Source organism: Salmo salar, chromosome ssa14, assembly GCF_905237065.1.
Source record: "Salmo salar chromosome ssa14, Ssal_v3.1, whole genome shotgun sequence".
NCBI classification, from domain to species: domain Eukaryota; kingdom Metazoa; phylum Chordata; class Actinopteri; order Salmoniformes; family Salmonidae; genus Salmo; species Salmo salar.
The window spans coordinates 19,023,213-19,048,544 of NC_059455.1; the positions used below are offsets into that span (position 1 = coordinate 19,023,213).

The 25,332-nt window shown below is 44.0% G+C and overlaps 1 protein-coding gene and 2 long non-coding RNA genes across 4 annotated transcripts; 2 read left to right on the forward strand and 1 right to left on the reverse strand.

Annotated features, from left to right (window-relative positions):
• The first annotated feature begins 204 nt into the window (after positions 1-204).
• LOC106568837 (ladderlectin-like) lies at positions 205-1,691 on the forward strand. 2 transcript variants are annotated; one of them, XM_014139548.2, is made up of 4 exons: positions 205-270; positions 624-711; positions 1,032-1,147; positions 1,464-1,691. In XM_014139548.2, the coding sequence occupies exons 1-4, from the start codon at positions 256-258 to the stop codon at positions 1,674-1,676; spliced, it is 432 nt and encodes a 143-aa protein (XP_013995023.1). In that variant the 5' UTR covers positions 205-255; the 3' UTR covers positions 1,677-1,691. The 2 variants fall into 2 exon arrangements, with proteins under 2 accessions (XP_013995023.1, XP_013995024.1); XM_014139549.2 differs by having other exon boundaries at positions 627-711.
• Positions 1,692-10,201: 8,510 nt separating this feature from the next.
• LOC106600055 (uncharacterized) lies at positions 10,202-11,214 on the reverse strand. Its single transcript, XR_001327677.2, has 3 exons — positions 11,106-11,214; positions 10,665-10,752; positions 10,202-10,344 (listed from the first exon to the last, which is right to left on the reverse strand). It is a non-coding gene; the product is annotated as an uncharacterized lncRNA (long non-coding RNA).
• An 11,662-nt stretch (positions 11,215-22,876) lies between these two features.
• LOC106568838 (uncharacterized) lies at positions 22,877-23,902 on the forward strand. The gene is made up of 3 exons (XR_001320405.2): positions 22,877-22,928; positions 23,254-23,369; positions 23,686-23,902. It is a non-coding gene; the product is annotated as an uncharacterized lncRNA (long non-coding RNA).
• Positions 23,903-25,332: the final 1,430 nt, after the last annotated feature.

Genomic DNA, 25,332 nt, shown 5'->3' on the forward strand with positions numbered 1-25,332 from the left:
TTCCAGCACCCCAATTGAAAATAACATTCATTAAAAGTACCCTGCACCACCAAACTTCTTCCCGTGGCGTTGCCCAAGGGGTGTACGTTTTGGTTTTTGTACTAACACAACACAGCTGATTCAAATGATAAAAGCTTGATGATTAGTTGATTATTTGAACGGTTAAAGGATGAGAGAGGGAGGGGTCTGACTGGATGGGTCCTTAAAAAGGAGAGCAGGAAGCGGTAGAACTCAACTCACAAACAGAGCGCTGACATGACCAGACTGCAGGTGAGAGTTCAACATAGTACTGTATCGGATTTCATCCCAAATGGTGTCTTACTAGGTGTGCCATGCATCGGGGTTAGTTAGCTAGGGTGCTGTTTTGGGGAGAACCCAAGAGCATAGACTTCTCTACTTAAGTAGATGGTGACTATCAGATGCTTTCAATTCCCTATGTAGTGCCATTTGGAGTCAAACATTCCTGTGTGCCAGGCTAATCTACTGTATGTGGTGGAAGAGATGATAGCTGGTATTCCTCAGCCCTTCATTAGTTGAATGTGATAAGTGGACTTACTGGGGTGCTCGAGCAGAGGTTGGGGAAACAGATGGCTTCTCTCGTGTGTGGTGTGTGTGTGTGTCAGGAGACTATCACCATGGCGATGTTGACCCTTCTACTGCTTCTCAGCGCTGCCTTTACACTGGGCGACATAATGACTGCGAACATAGCAAGTAAGAGTCAGCTTCACACTTTACATCACGAGTGTCGAACTCATTCCACAGAGTGCCTAGTATCTGCAGGTGGTTTACCTTTCAATGAAGACAACCAGGTGAGGGGAGTTCTAAATTGATCAATAGAGGGAGGCGCTAAAACCTGTAGATGCTCTGTGGAATGAGTTTGTGCTTTACATCATTCGTTGTGTATATTTTGTTGTGGTATGACTGCTCTAAAAATGTTATTTATGATGCAAGGGGATTTGTATGTCTGTCAGTCTCGACTATCCTTTCAAGTCGGCTGCAATTTCGTAACACTCCCTGTCTTCTCCTTTCAGATGATTTGGTGAAATTTGCAGCAGACAAAAGAAACCCATGCCCCAGAGGCTGGTTCCAATTTAATTCACGCTGCTTCATGTTTGTCAAAACTGCAATGACATGGCCCAAAGCAGAGGTATAATGCTTACCCTCTACAATTGAAATGATCTGGCTCTTTTAGTTAAAGGGTCTTTGGCCTTATTTTAACAGGCGCCTCATGTAAAATATGCTGTAATTAATAATGTCTATAGGCTTTGCAATATTTGTGTGGAGTTGGGCCCTGTTGTCTATTAGAACCCACAGGGCATGGGTTAACTAATCTCTAAGAGCCTGTTAATAGAACATTAGTTCCGATGGCAATATTTGAGTCCAGAAGACAAATTCTCAGACTGGACAACTGACTAATACTTCCATTATGACATGTCTTTGTCTCTGTGTACTGCTTGCTCTAGCGCCACTGTCAGTTACTTGGAGAAAAACTGGAACCTGTGCGCAACACTGTAAAGTACCTTGGCGCAAACCTGGCATCTGTGCACAGCTATGAAGAGTTCCGATTTCTACAGGCGGTGGTGTTGATCAATACTGGCAGTTTCCCTCTTACCTGGATTGGCGGATATGATGCTGTTCAGGCAAAGGTGGAAAAGGTACCCAGTTGTCATAGTTGAGTAAAAGTGATAGGAGTGACTCCAGGGAAAGGTATACTATACCTGAACAGTTCAGCTTGAGGTCTTAGTATACTCATCAATATGTCATGTCCTAGGAATCCTGTTTTAAGACTAATGAAACAATCAGCTCAGAGTAGGTGTTAAGACACTGCTCAGACAACTCTGTGCCAAGAGTAATCAACTCGCCAGTTTCTCAGCTGGTGATGAGCACAGTTTGAGGTACAGCAGAGGAAAGATGGTGACAACGCTCATTGACATTTAGCAAGTAACGGGGACACACACAATCGCAACACTTGTTCACACATGTGATTTATTAGCCTAGTGGTTATAAGTATTTAGGCATGTCATGTGACTAAGGCCTCGTGTGAAGTCATTGTCAAAAGTGAAAGAAATACTGTTGGATGTAGGTCTAGATTTGAGTTGATCATCTCGAAAGAATACTTGGATATTTCAACTCCAAAGCAATTGCCACAGATGATCCATTATATTGGCCTCTAACCATGTGTAGAGTCTGCAATGGAATGCAGTCGGGCAGATCAGGTGGGACCATTCTAGCCTATGAGAGAGCAGATTCCAGTGTGACAGGCACAACTCCGATATAAATGGTTTTCTCAGTTTCTGGCATGTCATGTGTGCTACTTGTATCAGTACTCGTAACAACCTAAGCATTACAAAACGTATATTTGCTCAAATAAGCCATTATATTTGTCGTCAATGAAATTCGACATCTTATTGACGGCCATACAAAAACCTTACCCGCTTGAGAAGGCAGATTTTGGCCGTAGTTATCCTTCTCGCTCTTCTCGACTCTTCCTCTTTGCTATGGCGCAGAAACAACTTACTAGGTGGCTTGTTCCATTTGAGACCTTGGGATTAAGGTTGTATCTGACATTTGTTAAGTTGATAGGTCGGTGTAGTTTTTAAGAAAGTGTCTATATAAAAAAGAACCTGGTTTGGAAGATCTTACAGATGTACAAAAAGAATGCCCATTGCAGTATCCACTGACACAGTGGGCTGGAGTGAGTACTATAGCATGGTATCAAAAGGCAACCTATTCCGTGTCGGGTCTCAAATCAAATGTATTTATATAGCCCTTCGTACATCAGCTGATATCTCAAAGTGCTGTACAGAAACCCAGCCTAAAACCCCAAACGGCAAGCAATGCATGTGAAAGAAGCACGGTGGCTAGGACAAACTCCCTAGAAAGGCCAAAAACCTAGAGAGGAACCAGGCTATGAGGGGTGGCCAGTCCTCTTCTGTCTGTGCAGAGTGGATATTATAACAGAACATGGTCAAGATGTTAAAATGTTCATAACTGACCAGCATGGTCAAATAATAATAATAATCATAGTAGTTGTCGAGGGTGCAACAAGCACGTCCGGTGAACAGGTCAGGGTTCCATAGCCGCAGGCAGAACAATTGAAACTGGAGCAGTAGCACGGCCAGGTGGACTGGGGACAGCAAGGAGTCATCATGTCAGGTAGTCCTGAGTCATGGTCCTTGGTCTCAGGACCTCCGAGAAAGAGAGATAAAGAGAGAATTAGAGAGAGCATACTTAAATTCACACAGAACACCGGATAAGACAGGAGAAATACTCCAGATATAGCAGACTGGCCCTAGCCCCCCGACACAAACTACTGCAGCATAAATACTGGAGGCTGAGACAGGAGGGGTCAGGAGACACTGTGGCCCCATCCGACGATACCCCCGGACAGGGCCAAACAGGAAGGATATAACCCCACCCTCTTTGCCAAAGCACAGACCCACACCACTAGAGGGATATCTTCAACCACCAACTTACCATCCTGAGACAAGGCCGAGTACAGCCCACAAAGATCTCCGCCACGGCACAACCCAAGGGGGGGGGCACCAACCCAGACAGGAAGACCACGTCAGTGACTCAACCCATTCAAGTGACGCACCCCACCTAGGGACGGCATGGAAGAACACCAATAAGCCAGTGACTCAGCCCCTGTAATAGGGTTAGAGGCAGAGAATCACAGTGGAGAGATGGGAACCGGCCAGGCAGAGACAGCAAGGGCGGTTCGTTGCTCCAGAGCCTTTCCGTTCACCTTCACACTCCTGGGCCAGACTACACTCAATCATAGGACCCACTGAAGAGATGAGTCTTCAGTAAAGACTTAAAGGTTGAGACAGAGTCTGCATCTCTCACATGGGTAGGCAGACTATTCCATAAAAATTGAGCTCTATAGGAGAAAGCCCTGCCTCCAGCTGTTTGCTAAGAAATTCTAGGGACAATTAGGAGGCCTGCGTCTTGTGACCGTAGCGTACGTGTAGGTATGTACGGCAGGACCAAATTCCGGAAAGATAGGTAGGAGCAAGCCCATGTAATGCTTTGTAGGTTAGCAGTAAAACCTTGAAATCAGCCCTTGCCTTAACAGGAAGCCAGTGTAGGGAGGCTAACACTGGAGTAATATGATCACATTTCTTGGTTCTAGTCAGGATTCTAGCAGCCGTATTTAGCACTAACTGAAGTTTATTTAGTGCTTTATCCGGGTAGCCGGAAAGTAGAGCTTTGCAGTAGTCCAACCTAGAAGTAACAAAGGCATGGATTAATTTTTCTGCATCATTTTTGGACAGAAAGTTTCAGATTTTTGCAATGTTAGGTAGATGGAAAAAAGCTGCCCTTGAAACAGTCTTGATATGTTCTTCAAAAGAGAGATCGGGGTCCAGAGTAACGCCGAGGTCCTTCAGTTTTATTTGAGATGACTGTACAACCATCAAGATTAATTGTCAGATTTAACAGAAGATCTCTTTGTTTCTTGGGACCTAGAACAAGCATCTCTGTTTTGTCCGAGTTTAAAAGTTTGCAGCCATCCACTTCCTTATGTCTGAAACACAGGCTTCTAGCGAGGACAATTTTGGGGCTTCACCATGTTTCATTGAAATGTACAGCTGTGTGTCATCCGCATAGCAGTGAAATTTAACATGATGTTTTTGAATGACATCCCCAAGAGGTAAAATATATGGTGAAAACAATAGTGGTCCTAAAACGGAACCTTGAGGAACACCGAAATGTACAGTTGATTTGTCAGAGGACAGACCATTCACAGCGACAAACATATCTTTCCGACAGATAAGATCTAAACCAGGCCAGAACTTGTCCGTGTAGACCAATTTGGGTTTCCAATCTCTCCAAAAGAATGTGGTGATCGATGGTATCAAAAGCAGCACTAAGATCTAGGAGCACGAGGACAGGTGCAGAGCCTCGGTCTGACATCATTAAAAGGTAATTTACCACCTTCACAAGTGCAGTCTCAGTGCTATGATGGGGTCTAAAACCAGACTGAAGCGTTTCGTATACATTGTTTGTCTTCAGGAAGGCAGTGAGTTGCTGCCCAACAGCTTTTTCAAAAAAAATTGAGAGGAATGGGAGATTCAATATAGGCCGATAGTTTTTATATTTTCTGGGTCAAGGTTTGGCTTTTTCAAGAGAGGCTTTATTACTGCCACTTTTAGCGAGTTTGGTACACATCCGGTGGATAGAGAGCCGTTTTATTATGTTCAACATAGGAGGGCCAAGCACAGGAAGCAGCTCTTTCAGTAGTTTAGTTGGAATAGGGTCCAGTATGCAGCTTGAAGGTTTTGAGGCCATGATTATTTTCATCATTGTGTCAAGAGATATAGTACTAAAACACTTTAGTGTCTCCCTTGATCCTAGGTCCTGGCAGAGTTGTGCAACCTCAGGAAAACGGAGCTTTGGAGAAATACGCAGATTTAAAGAGGAATCCGTAATTTGCTTTCTAATGATCATGATCTTTTCCTCAAAGAAGTTCATGAATTTATTACTGCTTAAGTGAAAGCCATCCTCTCTTGGTGAATGCTGCTTTTTAGTTAGCTTTGCGACAGTATCAAAAATAAATTTTGGATTGTTCTTATTTTCCTCAATTAAGTTGGAAAAATAGGATGATCAAGCAGCAGTGAGGGCTCTCCGATAATGCACGGTACTGTCTTTCCAAGCTAGTCGGAAGACTTCCAGTTTGGTGTGGCGCCATTTCCGTTCCAATTTTCTGGAAGCTTGCTTCAGAGCTCGTGTATTTTCTGTATACCAGGGAGCTAGTTTCTTATGACAAATGTTTTTAGTTTTTAGGGGTGCAACTCCATCTAGGGTATTGCGCAAAGTTAAATTGAGTTCCTCAGTTAGGTGGTTAACCTCTTACATCTAGATGTTCCGCAAGCGGAACACCTGCTCCAATATCCAATGATGGGCGTGGCGCGAAATACAAATTCCTCTAAAATCCGAAAACTTCCATTTTTCAAACATATGACTATTTTACAGCATTTTAAAGACAAGACTCTCGTTAATATAACCACACTGTCCGATTTCAAAAAGGCTTTACAGCGAAAGCAAAACATTAGATTATGTCAGCAGAGTACCCAGCCAGAAATAATCAGACTTCCCATTTTTCAAGCTAGCATATAATGTCACAAAAAACAAAACCACAGCTAAATGCAGCACTAACCTTTGATGATCTTCATCAGATGACAACCATAGGACATTATGTTATACAATGCATGCATGTTTTGTTCAATCAAGTTCATATTTCTATCAAAAACCAGCTTTTTTACATTAGCATGTGACGTTCAGAACTAGCATACCCCCCGCAAACCTCCGGTGAATTTACTAAATTACTCACGATAAACGTTCACAAAAAACATAACAATTATTTTAAGAATTATAGATACAGAACTCCTCTATGCACTCGATATGTCCGATTTTAAAATAGCTTTTCGGTGAAAGCACATTTTACAATATTCTCAGTAGATTGCCCGGCATCACAGGGCTAGCTATTTAGACACCCACCAAGTTTAGCACTCACCAAAATCAGATTTACTATTAGAAAAGTTTGATTACCTTTGATGTTCTTCGTCAGAATGCACTCCCAGGACTTCTACTTCAATAACAAATGTTGGTTTGGTCCAAAATAATCCATAGTTATGTCCAACAGCGGCGTTTTGTTCGTGCGTTCTAGACACTATCCGAATGGTAAATAAGGGTCGTGCGCATGGCGCATTTCGTGACAAAAGATTTCTAAATATTTCATTACCGTACTTCGAAGCATGTCAAACGCTGTTTAAAATCAATTTTTATGCCATTTTTCTCGTAAAAAAACGATAATATTCCGACCGGGAATCTGCGTTTCGGTAAATAGAGGGAAAAAAAGAAAGACCGGGGCGGCCAGTGCGCGCGCCTAAGCCCACTGTCCCCTGATAGACCACTTAGCAAAAGTGCTCGTGTGTTTCAGCCAGGGCTTTGAATTACGTCATTCGGCTTTTTCCCGGGCTCTGAGAGCCCACTGGAGCCGTAGGAAGTGTCACGTAACAGCAGAGATCCTTTGTAATGGATAGAGATGACAAAGAAGGCCAAGAAATGGTCAGACAGGGTACTTCCTGTACAGAATCTTCTCAGGTTTTGGCCTGCCAAATGAGTTCTGTTATACTCACAGACACCATTCAAACAGTTTTAGAAACTTTGGAGTGTTTTCTATCCAAAGCTAATAATTATATGCATATTCTAGTTTCTGGGCAGGAGTAATAATCAGATTAAATCGGGTACGTTTTTTATCCAGCTGTGAAAATACTGCCCCCTAGCCATAACAGGTTAACTGATATTTGTCCTCTGATGTCCTTGGGTAGGCAGAGAGAGTCTGGAAGGGCATCAAGGAATCTTCGGGTTGTCTGAGAATTTATAGCACGACTTTTGATGCTCCCTGTTTGGGGTCTGAGCAGATTATTTGTTGCAATTGCAAACGTAATAAAATGGTGGTCCGATAGTCCAGGATTATGAGGAAAAACATTAAGATCCACAACACTTATTCCACGGGACAAAACTAGGTCCAGAGTATGACTGTGGCAGTGAGTAGGTCCAGAGACATGTTGAACAAAACCCACTGAGTCGATGGCTCCGAAAGCCTTTTGGAGTGGGTCTGTGGACTTTTCCATGTGAATATTAAAGTCACCAAAAATTAGAATATTATCTGCTGTGACTACAATGTCCGATAGGAATTCAGGGAACTCAGTGAGGAACGCTGTATATGGCCCAGGAGGCCTGTAAACAGTAGCTATAAAAAGTGACTGAGTAGGCTGCATAGATTTCATGACTAGAAGCTCAAAAGACGAAAACGTCATTTTTTTTGGTAAATTGAAATTTGCTATTGTAAATGTTAGCAACACCTCCGCCTTTGCGGGATGCACAGGGAATATGGTCACTAGTTTAACCAGGAGGTGAGGCCTCATTTAACACAGTAAATTCATCAGGCTTAAGCCATGTTTCAGTCAGGCCAATCACATCAAGATTATGATCAGTGATTAGTTCATTGACTATAACTGCCTTTGAAGTGAGGGATCTAACATTAAGTAGCCCTATTTTGAGATGAGGTATCACGATCTCTTTCAATAATGGCAGGAATGGAGGTCTTTATTCTAGTGAGATTGCGAAGGCGAACACCGCCATGTTTAGTTTTGCCCAACCTAGGTCGAGGCACAGACACGGTCTCAATGGGGATAGCTGAGCTGACTACACTGACTGTGCTAGTGGCAGACTCCACTAAGCTGGCAGGCTGGCTAACAGCCTGCTGCCTAGCCTGCACCCTATTTCATTGTGGAGCTAGAGGAGTTAGAGCCCTGTCTATGTTCGTAGATAAGATGAGAGCGCCCCTCCAGCTAGGATGGAGTCCGTCACTCAGCAGGCCAGGCTTGGTCCCGTTTGTGGGTGAGTCCCAGAAAGAGGGCCAATTATCTACAAATTCTCTTTTGGGAGGGGCAGAAAACAGTTTAACCAGCGATTGAGTTGAGACTCTGCTGTAGAGCTCATCACGCCCCCTAACTGGGAGGGGGCCAGAGACAATTACGCGATGCCGACACATCTTTCTAGCTGATTTACACGCTGAAGCTATGTTGCGGTTGGTGATCTCTGACTGTTTCATCCTAACATTGTTGGTGCCGACGTGGATAACAATCTCTATACTCGCCAGTTTTAGCTTTAGCCAGCACCATCTTCAGATTAGCCTTAACGTCGGTAGCCCTACCCCTGGTAAACAGTGTATGATCGCTGGATGATTCATTTTAAGTCTAATACTGCCTTAAGCATGCTGCAAGGAGGCATGAGAACTGCAGATGTGGCCAGGGCAATAAATTGCATTGTGCGTGCAGTGAGACAGGACCGACCTCGCAGTGGCAGACCACGTGTAACACCTGCACAGGATTGCAACTGCCCGAGCTACACTAGGAAGGCACAAACCCTCCGACGGTCCGCAAAAGGCTGGACTGAGGTCTTGTAGGCCTGTTGTAAGGCAGGACCTCACCAGACATCACCTACGGGCACAAACCCACCCTCGCTGGACCAGACAGGACTGAAAATAAACAAAAAAAGCTCTTCACTGACAAGTCGCGGATTTCTCTCACCAGGGGTGATGGTCAGAATCGCGTTTATCGTCTAAGGAATGAGCGTTACACCGAGGCCTGTACTCTGGAGCGATTTGGAGGGTCCGGCATGGTCTGGGGCGGTGTGTCACAGCGTCAGACTGAGGTTGTCGTCATAGCAGGCAATCAACGCTGTGCAGTACAGGGAAGACATCCTCCTCCCTCATGTGGTACCCTTCCTGCAGGCTCATCCTGACATGACAACCCCACCAGCCATACTGCTAGTTCTGTGGGTGATTTCCTGCAAGACAGGAATGCCAGTGTTCAGCGAAGAGCCCGGATCTCAATCATATTGAGCACGTCTGGGACCTGTTGGATCGGCGGGTGAGGGTTAGGGCCATTCCCATAGCCCCAGAATTGTCCAGAAACTTGCAGGTGCCTTCGTGGTAGAGTGGGGTAACATCTCACAGCAAGAACTGGCAACTCTGGTGCAGTCCATGAGGAGATGCACTGCAGTACTTAATGCAGCTGGTGGCCACACCAGATACTGTCTGTTATGGTCATATACACTGCTCAAAAAAATAAAGGGAACACTTAAACAACACAATGTAACTCCAAGTCAATCACACTTCTGTGAAATCAAACTGTCCACTTAGGAAGCAACACTGATTGACAATAAATTTCACATGCTGTTGTGCAAATGGAATAGACAACAGGTGGAAATTATAGGCAATTAGCAAGACACCCCCAATAAAGGAGTGGTTCTGCAGGTGGGGACCACAGACCACTCCTCAGTTCCTATGCTTCCTGGCCGATGTTTTGGTCACTTTTGAATGCTGGCGGTGCTTTCACTCTAGTGGTAGCATGAGACGGAGTCTACAACCCACACAAGTGGCTCAGGTAGTGCAGCTCATCCAGGATGGCACATCAATGCGAGCTGTGGCAAGAAGGTTTGCTGGATCTGTCAGCGTAGTGTCCAGAGCATTGAGGCACTACCAGGAGACAGGCCAGTAGATCAGGAGACGTGGAGGAGGCTGTAAGAGGGCAACAACCCAGCAGCAGGACCGCTACCTCCGCCTTTGTGCAAGGAGGCGCCTGTTAAAATAAGGCCAAAGACCCTTTAACTAAAAGAGCCAGATCATTTCAATTGTAGAGGGTAAGCATTATACCTCTGCTTTGGGCCATGTCATTGCAGTTTTGACAAACATGAAGCAGCGTGAATTAAATTGGAACCAGCCTCTGGGGCATGGGTTTCTTTTGTCTGCTGCAAATTTCACCAAATCATCTGAAAGGAGAAGACAGGGAGTGTTACGAAATTGCAGCCGACTTGAAAGGATAGTCGAGACTGACAGACATACAAATCCCCTTGCATCATAAATAACATTTTTAGAGCAGTCATACCACAACAAAATATACACAACGAATGATGTAAAGCACAAACTCATTCCAAAGAGCATCTACAGGTTTTAGCGCCTCCCTCTATTGATCAATTTAGAACTCCCCTCACCTGGTTGTCTTCATTGAAAGGTAAACCACCTGCAGATACTAGGCACTCTGTGGAATGAGTTCGACACTCGTGATGTAAAGTGTGAAGCTGACTCTTACTTGCTATGTTCGCAGTCATTATGTCGCCCAGTGTAAAGGCAGCGCTGAGAAGCAGTAGAAGGGTCAACATCGCCATGGTGATAGTCTCCTGACACACACACACACACACGAGAGAAGCCATCTGTTTCCCCAACCTCTGCTCGAGCACCCCAGTAAGTCCACTTATCACATTCAACTAATGAAGGGCTGAGGAATACCAGCTATCATCTCTTCCACCACATACAGTAGATTAGCCTGGCACACAGGAATGTTTGACTCCAAATGGCACTACATAGGGAATTGAAAGCATCTGATAGTCACCATCTACTTAAGTAGAGGAGAAGTCTATGCTCTTGGGTTCTCCCCAAAACAGCACCCTAGCTAACTAACCCCGATGCATGGCACACCTAGTAAGACACCATTTGGGATGAAATCCGATACAGTACTATGTTGAACTCTCACCTGCAGTCTGGTCATGTCAGCGCTCTGTTTGTGAGTTGAGTTCTACCGCTTCCTGCTCTCCTTTTTTAAGGACCCATCCAGTCAGACCCCTCCCTCTCTCATCCTTTAACCGTTCAAATAATCAACTAATCATCAAGCTTTTATCATTTGAATCAGCTGTGTTGTGTTAGGGCAAAAACCAAAAACGTACACCCCTTGGGCAACGCCACGGGAAGAAGTTTGGTGGTGCAGGGTACTTTTAATGAATGTTATTTTCAATTGGGGTGCTGGAAAAATATGTTTGCCTGTGCTACAGGCGCTCTATTGGTCCACTATTATAGCACTACTTTTGTGAAAATGTAACAAATCTATAAAAAGTTGACATATACAGTATCAGTCAAAAGTTTGGACACGCCTATTCATTCAAGGGTTTTTCTTTATTTTTACTATTTTCTTTGTAGAATAATAGTTAAGACATCAAAACTGTGAAATAACACATATGGAATCATGTAGTAACCAAAATATTTTAGATTCTTCAAAGTAGCCACCTTTTGCCTTGATGACAGCTTTGCACACTCTTGGCATTCTCTCAACCAGCTTCACCTGGTATGCTTTTCCAACATTCTTAAAGGACATCCCACATATGCTGAGCACTTGTTGGCTGCTTTTCCTTAACTATGTGGTCCAACTCCTCCCAAACCATCTCAATTGGGTTGAGGTTGGGTGATTGTGGAGGTCAGGGCAGTCTGATACAGCACTATATCACTCTACCTTATTGGTCAAATAGCCCGTACACAGTCTGGAGGTATGTTGGGTCATTGTACTTTTGAAAAACAAATGACAGTCCCACTAAGCGCAAACCAGATGGGATGGTGTATCGCTGCAGAAGGCTGTGGTAAACATGCTGGTTAAGCGTGCCTTGAATTCTAAATTAAACACAGACAGTGTCACCAGCAAAGCACCGTCACACCTCCTCCTCCATGCTTCACGGTGGGAACCACACATGCGGAGATCATCCGTTCACCTACTCTGCGTCTCACAAAGACACACTAATCAGACCAAAGGACAGATTTCCACTGGTCTAATGTCCATTGCTCGTGTTCCTTGGCCCAAGCAAGTCTCTTTTTCTTATCGGTGTCCTTTAGGAGTGGTTTCTTTGCAGCAATTCGACATAAAGGCCTGATTCACGCAGTCTTCTCTGAACAGTTGATGTTGAGATGTGTCTGTTACTTGAACTCTGTGAAGCATTTATTCGGGCTGCAATTTCTGAGGCTGGTAACTCTAATGAACTTATCCTCTGCAGCAAAGGTAACTCTGGGTCTTCCTTTCCTGTGGCGGTCCTCATAAGAGCCAGTTTCATCATAGCGCTTGATGGTTTTTGCGACTGCACTTGAAGAAACTATCAAAGTTCTTGAAATGTTCCGCATTGACTGACCTTCATGTCTTAAAGTAATGATGGACTGTCATTTCTCTTTGCTTATTTGAGCTGTTCTTGTCAGATAAATGGACTTAGCCCTATTTGGTAAAAGACCATCTTCTGTATACCAGCCCTACCTTGTCACAACACAACTGACTGGCTCAAACACATTAAGAAGGAATGAAATTCCACAAGGCACACCTGTTAACTGAAATGCATTCCAGGTGACTACCTCATGAAGCTGGATAAGAGAATACCAAGAGTGTGCAAAGCTGTCATCAAGGCAAAGGGTGGCTAATTTGAAGAATCTCACATATAAAACAGATTTTGATTTGTTTAACACTTTTTTGCTTACTACATGATTCCATGTGTGTTATTTCATAGTTTTGATGTCGTCATTATTATTCTACAATGTAGAAAATAGTAAAAATAAAGAAAAACCTTGGAATGAGTAGGTGTGTCTAAACTTTTGTCTGGTACTATATATGTATGCTCTTTACTTGTCAGTGTTCCAAATGGGGACATTATTTGTATTTTTACCTAAACATGCAAACACCATCAGATAGAATTCATAGCAGGCAGTGCACTGGGTTAGTCAGATTTGATTAAATATAACAGAACAGATGAACTGGCGAGACACTCACTCTCATGGAATGGGTTGCCAAAAAGAACTAACTGAAAGCCACACTCCCAGATCTGTTTATGCTGTTCTGCCAAGGCTATCACTGTTACGTTCACAGCAAAAATGCAGTCAAAATACAGTTGAAATGCAGCTGATATTTTGATGCTTCTAAATACCTGGATACCACCTGCATGAATAGCAATTTCTGTTAAGCTCGTTCCTACCCTGCTCCTGTATTTTTTTCGACCAGTAGCATTGATAGTGGCTCTCTCTCTCTACCAGAGTCTACCCAATTATAAGAACCACAACAATGACGGCTAAAAGTCTATGTAAGCCTGTTGGCCGATTGTCATGTAGGAGATGACGGAATTTGCTTTTGGAAAAAGTTGAGGCTTTTTGACACTGGCTTGAACGGGTCTTAGCAGAGCATGTGTATGAGCGTCAACAAGCCTTGTTACCATATACCCTTTGAGAATGAATGAACAAATTGTTACTTCACACAAACATATGTACCAGATTCCTTTTGGGAAATTAATTTGGGTAGTTTTATTTGCACATTGGAGGACCCCTGCAAAACCAAGCGTGAGGTTATGGCATTGATGTCATGTGTGCTATCCACATCCTGGTGCTGAACTGTGAAACGTCATGCGGTGCTGAACATTTTGAAACAGCTTGGCTCGTGGAATTACTCTTTGATCAAAACTGATACATTCATGAAATTGTTGCACTAATGAATTATTTGGAAACTAAAATCTGATTAAGGGAAAGTTACACACTTTCTTCTGTGCGCGCAATCAACAGCCTATTTGTGCATGCCCAACAGAATGCACATTGTGGTGCGGGGACTGCCATATTGTTTCATCATTTTCCCATAAGGTGTTGACATTTTTGCAGTTGTAAAGCAAATTTCCTGCAATTGTACACATTTTGCTATATGAGTGAGAGACTAATAAATTCAATTTGGGCCTGTCATGCCAAATACTGTCCTCCACTGCGTCACAATAGGATTCGATCAACTATTAGCGTCCATTGCTATATCAACGGTGTGATTACCTAGTCATTGGAATTTTGGAGATCACAGGCTAAATTGTGTTATTTTCTTCGTCGCTACGCAAACAAGGCTGATTTCTGCGACAATTTCGCTGTTTAAACAAGCTTTGTTTAGCTAATAACATGGAAACGTTCATTCAAACTACTTTTTGGGGTACCTCGTCAACATTACATGAAGTCCATGTCTTAAGCGTTGCTACGTTTCAGAAATGGCAACGAATACGTGTATTCTGCATGACACATTAAAGTTACTTACCTTATAGATCACAACGTAAGCTGATGTCCACTCAATTCAGATGTAAATCTTTTTGATTCAGTCACTGGCTTGTCTGGCTGTCATGTTTATATTTTAACCTGCCCTTATCTACACTGAAATAATCTTATTTCAGTAGTCCACTATTATGATTCATCCACCCCCCCCTCCTCCCCATCTAATTAATACACCCTTGTGGTTGTACATATATATACATATATATATATATATATATATATAAACAATGAATAACCTGGAACAAATAAATACCATCAAAGGATACCTTACAGCTTCCAATAATGAACACCTTGTGAAACCCAACCTGTCAATATTTTAATACATTAACTTTGATCGTTTTTGGTAGAGTTGTGTCATGAATTTATTTTCACAGATTTTCTGTACACTCAAATGGCAATCATAGAATAAAATACTGAATTCTGGTTTTTGGAATATAGAGGAGGTGGTTGCTGTGTGGGTGGTAGGTTCTGCCTGTCCCTTGTTCTCAATGTTGAGAACAGGAGCAGAGTTAAAGGGAACAAGGTAGGAGCCAGATGACACAAACAAGCAAACACACAGGTTACACTGAGAAAATGTAATGGATGGGTGCAGTGTTAGAAATGGGAGATATGTACTTCAACACTTTTGGAAGGTATAGCCTAACTGGTCCCACTCCGACTCAGAGCACAGAGAATCAAACTGATCCGAACTCACTGGTTCTGGTGGATGGGATACCTGCTGGGGGGCTCGGCTAGTCGATGGTCCTAAAGTCATTTGGAGAGGTAAATTGAAGAGATACATTTTATTACGCTCAGCATAACTACAATTTCCTGCTTTTCTCAAATGTCAACCAAAACTTAACTTACTTTGTCTATCGAGCTTCCCTGAAGTGTAGGGCGTCAGGGCTTTCAGTGGTCGACTGATTGTTGGCTTCCACCGAGGTAACCCTAGGAAGACAGAAAAAAATATCAGCGTTAGGGAAACTAAAAGTAGCTTCAGGTTGTTTTGTATGCAAATAGTTGAGATTTTAAATATTCACTTTAACAGATGGTGACCCCAGCTAGGAGCAAAAGAGCAGCGAGGTTTTCCCCAGGTCTCGCCTTCCTTTCGTCCTTCTTCCAAACCAAGTCATTTGCCCAGATGTCGTAGCACTTGGTCCCCTTCTTGATTCTGCTCCGGTAGCTCTCCTTCTGTTTCTCCTGCGCCTCGTCCATGTTCAGTCTCACCTTGATTGATAACAGGAATAAATACAATCATATACATTTCATAGGAAGGTGGTCCTCGAAGGCTTTCTGATCTGGTTCAAAAACTTTCACCACATCGGGTGAGGTTTTAGTGATCTGAAAGTAGGTTATACAAAAATTTGAAAGACTACAGTATATGCAATAACCATTGCATTGTTTACCTCAGTCAACAGCTGCGGCTCCCGTCCGTACTCGGTGGAGGCCTGGATGCTGCTGTCGTGTGCAAAGAGAGACTTACCTTCAGGTTGTTCTCCCATCCTTCCTGGTACCAATCAAGGGACTTGCCCATGGCAGTCTTGAGGGTCTGGTTGGTCCAGTCACCAAACCTGGAGGAGGGGGTAGGAAAGTGATATTGAAATATGTCTAATTTTGTACCATGGAAAAAAACAAAAAGAAATTGTAAAAAATAACCATTCCAGCGTTCATGACCTCGGTCACTCAAGATGACCGTGGGTGTTAATGTCCACCATCGCCTTGGAGGTGGCCTCGCCAGTCTCGTCCTTGATGTGTATCATACAAAACAAAAATCTATTTTTGGTTCCAAGCACCTTTAAATGGTTCACAGAAGGGAATTTAGAGTTAAGCACGTACTCTTCCTTCCCTTAATGACCTTAATGGTGATTGCCTCCACCCACTTTTTAAAGTGATGGCCTTCAGTTCAGTACCATTAACCCCCGTGATGTAATTATACTAGCTAGCTGTGCACGGAGGGAGTAAATACGTCACACAGAGCATCACGCAATTCCATATGAAATGCATTTCTAAAGCCCTTTTTACGTCAGATTTCACACAAAGTGCTTCTACAGAAAACCAGCGTAGAACCCCAAACAGCAAGCAATGCAGATGTAGAAGCACGGTGGCTAGGGAAAAAAAAAAAAGTTGCGAGAGAGTCAAAAACAGCACTTCCGGTGAACAGGTCCGTGTTCCATATCCGCAGGCAGAACAGTTGAAACCAGTCTAATACATTTGGCTCTAATAAGTACATCTTGTACTCACAAGTCTATACCCAGCGAGAGTTTGGAAACGCAAAGCTACATTCTGCGATTCGAACCACCAAACGGCTGCCCCACTACTTGGTATGTGTTATTTCTTACATTGTTACCCCAGGAAATCTTACAGCCGGGAAAAACTATTGGATAGAAGAGCAACGTCATCTCACCAACATTATGACCAGTAATACAACTTTCCCGAAGCGGATCCTCTATTTGGTCCACCACCCAGGACAATGGATCGGATCCCAGCCGGCGACCCAAAACAACGGCACCGCAGAAGGGGCAGATGGAGCGGTCTTCTGGTCAGGCTCCGTAGACGGGCACATCGCGCACCGCTCCCGAGCCCTACTACTCACCAATGTCCAGTCTCTTGACAAGGTAGACGGAATCCGAGCAAGGGTTGCCTTCCAGAGAGACATCAGACATTGTAACGTTCTTTGTTTCACGGAAACATGGCTCACTCGGGATACGTTATCAGAGTCGGTACAACCACCTGGTTTCTTCACGCATCGCGCCGACAGAAACAAACATCTCTCTGGTAAGAAGAAGGGCGGGGGTGTATGCCTTATAGACAGAAACTAAAACAGAAAACGCCCGTGCTCAGGTCTGTTCAAAGCTGGTCCGACCAATCGGATTCCACGCTTCAAGATTGCTTCGATCACGTGGACTGCAATATGTTCCGCATAGCGTCGGACAATAACATTGATGAATACGCTGATTCGGTGTGCGAGTTTATTAGCAAGTGCGTCGGTGATGTTGTACCCACAGAGTCTATTAAAACCTTCCCCAACCAGAAACCGTGGATTGATGGCAGCATTCACGTAAAACTGAAAGCGCCAACCCACACTTTTAATCAGGGCAAGGCGACCGGAAACATGACCGAATACAAACAGTGTAGCTATTCCCTCCGCAAGGCAATCAAACAAGCTAAGCGTCAGTATAAAGACAAAGTAGAGTCGCAATTCAATGGCTCAGACACGAGAGGTATGTGGCAGGGTCTACAGTCAATCATGGACTACAAAAACCAAACCAGCTCCGTCGCAGACCACGATGTCTTGCTCCCAGACAAACTAAACAACTTCTTTGCTCGCTTTGAGGACAATACACTGCCACCGACACGGCCCGCTACCAAAACTTGCGGGCTCTCCTTCACCGCAGCCAACATGAGTAAAACATTTAAACGTGTTAACCCTCGCAAGGCTGCCGGCCCAGACAGCATCCCTAGCCGCGTCCTCAGAGCATACGCAGACCAGCTGGCTGGTGTGTTTACGGACATATTCAATCAAACCTTATCCAAGTCTGCTGTGCCCACATGCTTCAAGAGGGCCACCATTGTTCCTGTTCCCAAGAAAGCTAAGGTAACTGAGCTAAATGACTATCACTCACTTCCGTCGTCATGAAGTGCTTTGAGAGACTAGTCAACGACCATATCACCTCCATCCTAGACCCACTCCAATAGGTCCACAGGCGACGCAGTCACACTGCCCTAACCCATCTGGACAAGAGGAATACCTACGTAAGAATGCTGTTCGACTACAGCTCAGCATTTAACGCCATAGTACCCTCCAAACTCGTCATTAAGCTCGAGACCCCGCCCTGTGCAACTGGGTTCTGACGGGCCGCCCCCAGGTGGTGAGGGTAGGAAACGTCTCCACCCCGCTGATCCGCAACACTGGGGCCCCACAAGTGTGTGTTCTCAGCCCTCCTGTACTCCCTTTTCACCCATGACTGCGTGGCCATGCACGCCTCCAACTCAATCAAGTTTGCAGACAACACTAGTGGTAGGCTTGATTACCTACAGGGAGGTGGTGAGGGCCCTCGGAGTGTGGTGTCAGGAAAATAACCTCAAACTCAATGTCAACAAAAAAGATGATCGTGGACTTCAGGAAACAGCAGAGGGAGCAGCCCCCTATCCACATCGACGGGACAGTAGTGGAGAAGGTGGAAAGTTTAGTTCCTCGGCGTACACACCACAGACAAACTGAAATGGTCCACCCACACAGACAGCGTGTTGAAGGCGCAGCAGCGCCTCTTCAACTTCAGGAGGATGAAGAAACTCGGCTTGTCACCAAAAACACACAATCGAGAGCATCACGTCAGGCTCTATCACCGCCTGGTACGGCAACTGCTCCGCCCACAATCGTAAGGCTCTCCAGAGGGTAGTGAGGTCTGCACAACACATCACTGGGGGGCAAACTACCTGCCCTCCATGACACCTACGCCACCCGATGTCACAGGAAGGCCAAAAAGATCAAGGACAACCACCACCTGAGCCACTGCCCGTTCACCCCACTATCAGCCAGAAGGCGAGGTCAGTACAGGTGCATCAAAGCGGGGACCGAGAGACTGGAAAACAGCCATCACTAACATTGAGTGGCTACTGCCAACGTACTGACTCAAATCTCTAGCCACTAATAATTGGATGTAATAAATGTATCACTAGCCACTATAATGTTTACATACATTACTCATCTCATATGTATATACCGTACTCCATACCATCTACTGCATCTTGCCTATGCCGTTCGGCCATCCATATATTTTTATCTACATATTCCTTTTCACTTGTGTATAAGGTAGTTGTGAAATTGTTAGATATTACTGCATGGTCGGACCTAGAAGCACTTGGATACACTCGCATTAACATCTGCTAACCATGTGTATGTGACAAATAAAATTTGATAGGAAATGTAACACTAAAATTCCCAGACATCCACATCATTTTCTACTTATTTTAAAGCTAGAGACAGACTGCTCGTTTACGTTAATGTTTGGAGTACTACAACTTTTTGGGTCCTAAGAGAATTCTATTCTTCAAGAAACAATATCAAACAATTGAAATGCCCACTGAACAGACTCCATCTTCAAAGTGAATCAATGTTTAATAACGACTCATGAGATTAAATACAGACACCTGTTTTATTGACAAGAAACAATAACTACGTAGAAGTCAAATGTATTTTACAGCAACAATTAGCTTCAAAGTAATAACCCATAACATTTGCAGTTAGGATGCTGACACCGGCGTAGCATTTTTGCTTTCAATTGATAGTTTGAAGGATTAAACAGGTTCTTATGGAGCACACGGAGGGATAGCTCTTCCCACATGATTCATCGTTCCAGCCGTTTTCAGCTTAAGAGGAAACACGAAATAGAAAAGTAGGTCACATTTATTTGTTAAACGTACTCTGAAAAAGTTGAATGATAATGGGCTTACTGTACCTCCAAAGTTCATCTGAATACATGGCTCTCTGGCACCATTGTTGTTATTCGGCTCCCCTTCAGCCCAGCTCTCGTAATCAAATTTGGAGCCGTCACTCCAGAACCATAGCCTGTCCTGTGGGGAAGTAGTGAGATCTCAGATGTGCTTGCTGAACAACTTCTAAAATCCAACATACTCATGGTCTTTACTCCACCACCAAAACCGTAAAAGCCACCACTATCAAAACGTGCAGACTGACACTGGAACTGTGGGGTGAAAAAAAACCACAAGTGTTGATACCACAACCACATTTCTAAAAATACCAATGCATTTCCATGGCCATAGACTTGACCGGTGAAAAAAATAAAAAACAGCCTACAACCGTTTAAAGACTGAATCTGCATTAGGGGGGGAAACAGCGCCACTGGCCACCATTATCATTTTTGGTCGCTGAGCAGCGTCGCGCAGCATGGTTAAACAAAATAGCAGTAACTTATTTGTTATACGTCGCAAACTGACGGGTCACCATTAAGGCTTCCAGATTTAAAACATGGCCAGGTTGGCCAGGTTGGCACCCCCCCTTGGGTTGTGCCATGGCGGAGATCGTTGTGGGCTATACTCGGCCTTGTCTTAGGACAGTAAGTTGGTGGTTGGAGACATCCCTCTAGTGGTGTGGGGGCTGTGCTTTGGCAAAGTGGGTGGGGTTATATCCTGCCTGTTTGGCCCTGTCCGGGGGTATCATCGGATGGGGCCACAGTGTCTTCTGATCCCTCCTGTCTCAGCCTCCAGTATTTATGCTGCAGTAGTTTATGTGTCGGGGGGCTAGGGTCAGTCTGTTACATCTGGAGTATTTCTCTTGTCTTATCCGGTGTCCTGTGTGAATTTAAATATGCTCTCTCTAATTCTCTTTCTCTCGGAGGACCTGAGCCCTAGGACCATGCCTCAGGACTACCTGGTATGATGACTCCTTGCTGTCCCCAGTCCACCTGGCCGTGCTGCTGCTCCAGTTTCAACTGTTCTGCCTGCGGCTATGGAACCCTGACCTGTTCACCGGACGTGCTTGTTGCACCCTCGACAACTACGATTATTATTATTTGACCATGCTGGTCAGTTATGAACATTTTAACATCTTGACCATGTTCTGTTATAATATCCACTCTGCACAGACAGAAGAGGACTGGCCACCCCTCATAGCCTGGTTCCTCTCTAGGTTTTTGGCCTTTCTAGGGAGTTTGTCCTAGCCACCGTGCTTCTTTCACAGGCATTGCTTGCCGTTTGGGGTTTTAGGCTGGGTTTCTGTACAGCACTTTGAGATATCAGCTGATGTAAGAAGGGCTATATAAATACATTTGATTTGATAAGAGAATGCCAAGAGTGTGCAAAGCTGTCATCAAGGCAAAGGGTGGCTAATTTGAACAATCTCAATTAGAAATAGATTTATTTGTTTAACACTTTTTTTGGTTACTACATGATTCCATATGTGTTATTTCAAGAACAAGAGACTTGCTTGGGCCAAGAAACACGAGCAATGGACATTAGACCGGTAGAAATCTGTCCTTTGGTCTGATTAGTGTGTCTTTGTGAGACGCAGAGTAGGTGAGCGGATGATCTCCGCATGTGTGGTTCCCACCGTGAAGCATGGAGGAGGAGGTGTGACGGTGCTTTGCTGGTGACACTGTCTGTGTTTTATTTAGAATTCAAGGCACGCTTAACCAGCATGTCTACCACAGCCTTCTGCAGCGATACACCATCCCATCTGGTTTGCGCTTAGTGGGACTGTCATTTGTTTTTCAACAGTACGATGACCCAACATACCTCCAGGCTGTGTACGGGCTATTTGACCAATAAGGTAGAGTGATGTAGTGCTGCATCAGACCGCCCAGAACTCCACAATCACCCAACTTCAACCCAATTGAGATGGTTTGGGATGAGTTGGACCACAGAGATAAGGAAAAGCAGCCAACAAGTGATCAGCGTATGTGGGATGTCCTTTAAGAATGTTGGAAAAGCATACCAGGTGAAGCTGGTTGAGAGAATGCCAAGAGTGTGCAAAGCTGTCATCAAGGCAAAAGGTGGCTACTTTGAAGAATCTAAAATATATTTGGTTTTGTTTAACACTTCTTTTGGTTACTACATGATTCCATAAGAGTTATTTCACAGTTTTGATGTCTTCACTATTATTCTACAAAGAAAATAGTAAAAATAAAGAAAAACCCTTGAATGAGTAGGTGTGTCCAAACTTTTGACTGGTACTGTATATATATATTTATATATATGTCAACTTTTTATAGATTTGTTACATTTTCACAAAAGTAGTGCTATAATAGTGGACCAATAGAGCGCCTGTAGCACAGGCAAACATATTTTTCCAGCACCCCAATTGAAAATAACATTCATTAAAAGTACCCTGCACCACCAAACTTCTTCCCGTGGCGTTGCCCAAGGGGTGTACGTTTTGGTTTTTGCCCTAACACAACACAGCTGATTCAAATGATAAAAGCTTGATGATTAGTTGATTATTTGAACGGTTAAAGGATGAGAGAGGGAGGGGTCTGACTGGATGGGTCCTTAAAAAAGGAGAGCAGGAAGCGGTAGAACTCAACTCACAAACAGAGCGCTGACATGACCAGACTGCAGGTGAGAGTTCAACATAGTGCTGTATCGGATTTCATCCGAAATGGTGTCTTACTAGGTGTGCCATGCATCGGGGTTAGTTAGCTAGGGTGCTGTTTTGGGGAGAACCCAAGAGCATAGACTCCTCTACTTAAGTAGATGGTGACTATCAGATGCTTTCAATTCCCTATGTAGTGCCATTTGGAGTCAAACATTCCTGTGTGCCAGGGATATCTACTGTATGTGGTGGAAGAGATGATAGCTGGTATTCCTCAGCCCTTCATTAGTTGAATGTGATAAGTGGACTTACTGGGGTGCTCGAGCAGAGGTTGGGGAAACACTGATGGCTTCTCTCGTGTGTGTGTGTCAGGAGACTATCACCATGGCAATGTTGACCCTTGGCTTCTCAGCGCTGCCTTTACACTGGACGACATAATGACTGCGAACATAGCAAGTAAGAGTCAGCTTCACACTTTACATCACGAGTGTCAAACTCATTCCACAGAGTGCCTAGTATCTGCAGGTGGTTTACCTTTCAATGAAGACAACCAGGTGAGGGGAGTTCTAAATTGATCAATAGAGGGAGGCGCTAAAAGCTGTAGATATGGTGCTCTGTGGAATGAGTTTGTGCTTTACATCATTCATTGTGTATATTTTGTTGTGGTATGACTGCTCTACAAATGTTATTTATGATGCAAGGGGATTTGTATGTCTGTCAGTCTCGACTATCCTTTCAAGTCGGCTGCAATTTCGTAACACTCCCTGTCTTCTCCTTTCAGATGATTTGGTGAAATTTGCAGCAGACAAAAGAAACCCATGCCCCAGAGGCTGGTTCCAATTTAATTCACGCTGCTTCATGTTTGTCAAAACTGCAATGACATGGCCCAAAGCAGAGGTATAATGCTTACCCTCTACAATTGAAATGATCTGGCTCTTTTAGTTAAAGGGTCTTTGGCCTTATTTTAACAGGCGCCTCATGTAAAATATGCTGTAATTAATAATGTCTATAGGCTTTGCAATATTTGTGTGGAGTTGGGCCCTGTTGTCTATTAGAACCCACAGGGCATGGGTTAACTAATCTCTAAGAGCCTGTTAATAGAACATTAGTTCCGATGGCAATATTTGAGTCCAGAAGACAAATTCTCAGACTGGACAACTGACTAATACTTCCATTATGACATGTATTTGTCTCTGTGTACTGCTTGCTCTAGCGCCACTGTCAGTTACTTGGAGAAAAACTGGAACCTGTGCGCAACACTGTAAAGTACCTTGGCGCAAACCTGGCATCTGTGCACAGCTATGAAGAGTTCCGATTTCTACAGGCGGTGGTGTTGATCAATACTGGCAGTTTCCCTCTTACCTGGATTGGCGGATATGATGCTGTTCAGGCAAAGGTGGAAAAGGTACCCAGTTGTCATAGTTGAGTAAAAGTGAAGATGCCGTAATAGGAGTGACTCCAGGGAAAGGTATACTATACCTGAACAGTTCAGCTTGAGGTCTTAGTATACTCATCAATATGTCATGTCCTAGGAATCCTGTTTTAAGACTAATGAAACAATCAGCTCAGAGTAGGTGTTAAGACACTGCTCAGACAACTCTGTGCCAAGAGTAATCAACTCGCCAGTTTCTCAGCTGGTGATGAGCACAGTTTGAGGTACAGCAGAGGAAAGATGGTGACAACGCTCATTGACATTTAGCAAGTAACGGGGGACACACACAATCGCAACACTTGTTCACACATGTGATTTATTAGCCTAGTGGTTATAAGTATTTAGGCATGTCATGTGACTAAGGCCTCGTGTGAAGTCATTGTCAAAAGTGAAAGAAATACTGTTGGATGTAGGTCTAGATTTGAGTTGATCATCTCGAAAGAATACTTGGATATTTCAACTCCAAAGCAATTGCCACAGATGATCCATTATATTGGCCTCTAACCATGTGTAGAGTCTGCAATGGAATGCAGTCGGGCAGATCAGGTGGGACCATTCTAGCCTATGAGAGAGCAGATTCCAGTGTGACAGGCACAACTCCGATATAAATGGTTTTCTGAGTTTCTGGCATGTCATGTGTGCTACTTGTATCAGTACTCGTAACAACCTAAGCATTACAAAACGTATATTTGCTCAAATAAGCCATTATATTTGTCGTCAATGAAATTCGACATCTTATTGACGGCCATACAAAAACCTTACCCGCTTGAGAAGGCAGATTTTGGCCGTAGTTATCCTTCTCGCTCTTCTCGACTCTTCCTCTTTGCTATGGCGCAGAAACAACTTACTAGGTGGCTTGTTCCATTTGAGACCTTGGGATTAAGGTTGTATCTGACATTTGTTAAGTTGATAGGTCGGTGTAGTTTTTAAGAAAGTGTCTATATAAAAAAAGAAGCTGGTTTGGAAGATCTTACAGATGTACAAAAAGAATGCCCATTGCAGTATCCACTGACACAGTGGGCTGGAGTGAGTACTATAGCATGGTATCAAAAGGCAACCTATTCCGTATCGGTCTCAAATCAAATGTATTTATATAGCCCTTCGTACATCAGCTGATATCTCAAAGTGCTGTACAGAAACCCAGCCTAAAACCCCAAACGGCAAGCAATGCATGTGAAAGAAGCACGGTGGCTAGGACAAACTCCCTAGAAAGGCCAAAAACCTAGAGAGGAACCAGGCTATGAGGGGTGGCCAGTCCTCTTCTGTCTGTGCAGAGTGGATATTATAACAGAACATGGTCAAGATGTTAAAATGTTCATAACTGACCAGCATGGTCAAATAATAATAATAATCATAGTAGTTGTCGAGGGTGCAACAAGCACGTCCGGTGAACAGGTCAGGGTTCCATAGCCGCAGGCAGAACAATTG

What these genes read in the sequence shown, in the direction of transcription:
- LOC106568837 (XM_014139548.2), top strand. An exon ending in AATGACTGCGAACATAGCAA is followed by an intron (nt 712 to 1,031) that starts GTAAGAGTCAGC and finishes TTCTCCTTTCAG; the next exon opens with ATGATTTGGTGAAATTTGCA. An exon ending in TGACATGGCCCAAAGCAGAG is followed by an intron (nt 1,148 to 1,463) that starts GTATAATGCTTA and finishes TGCTTGCTCTAG; the next exon opens with CGCCACTGTCAGTTACTTGG.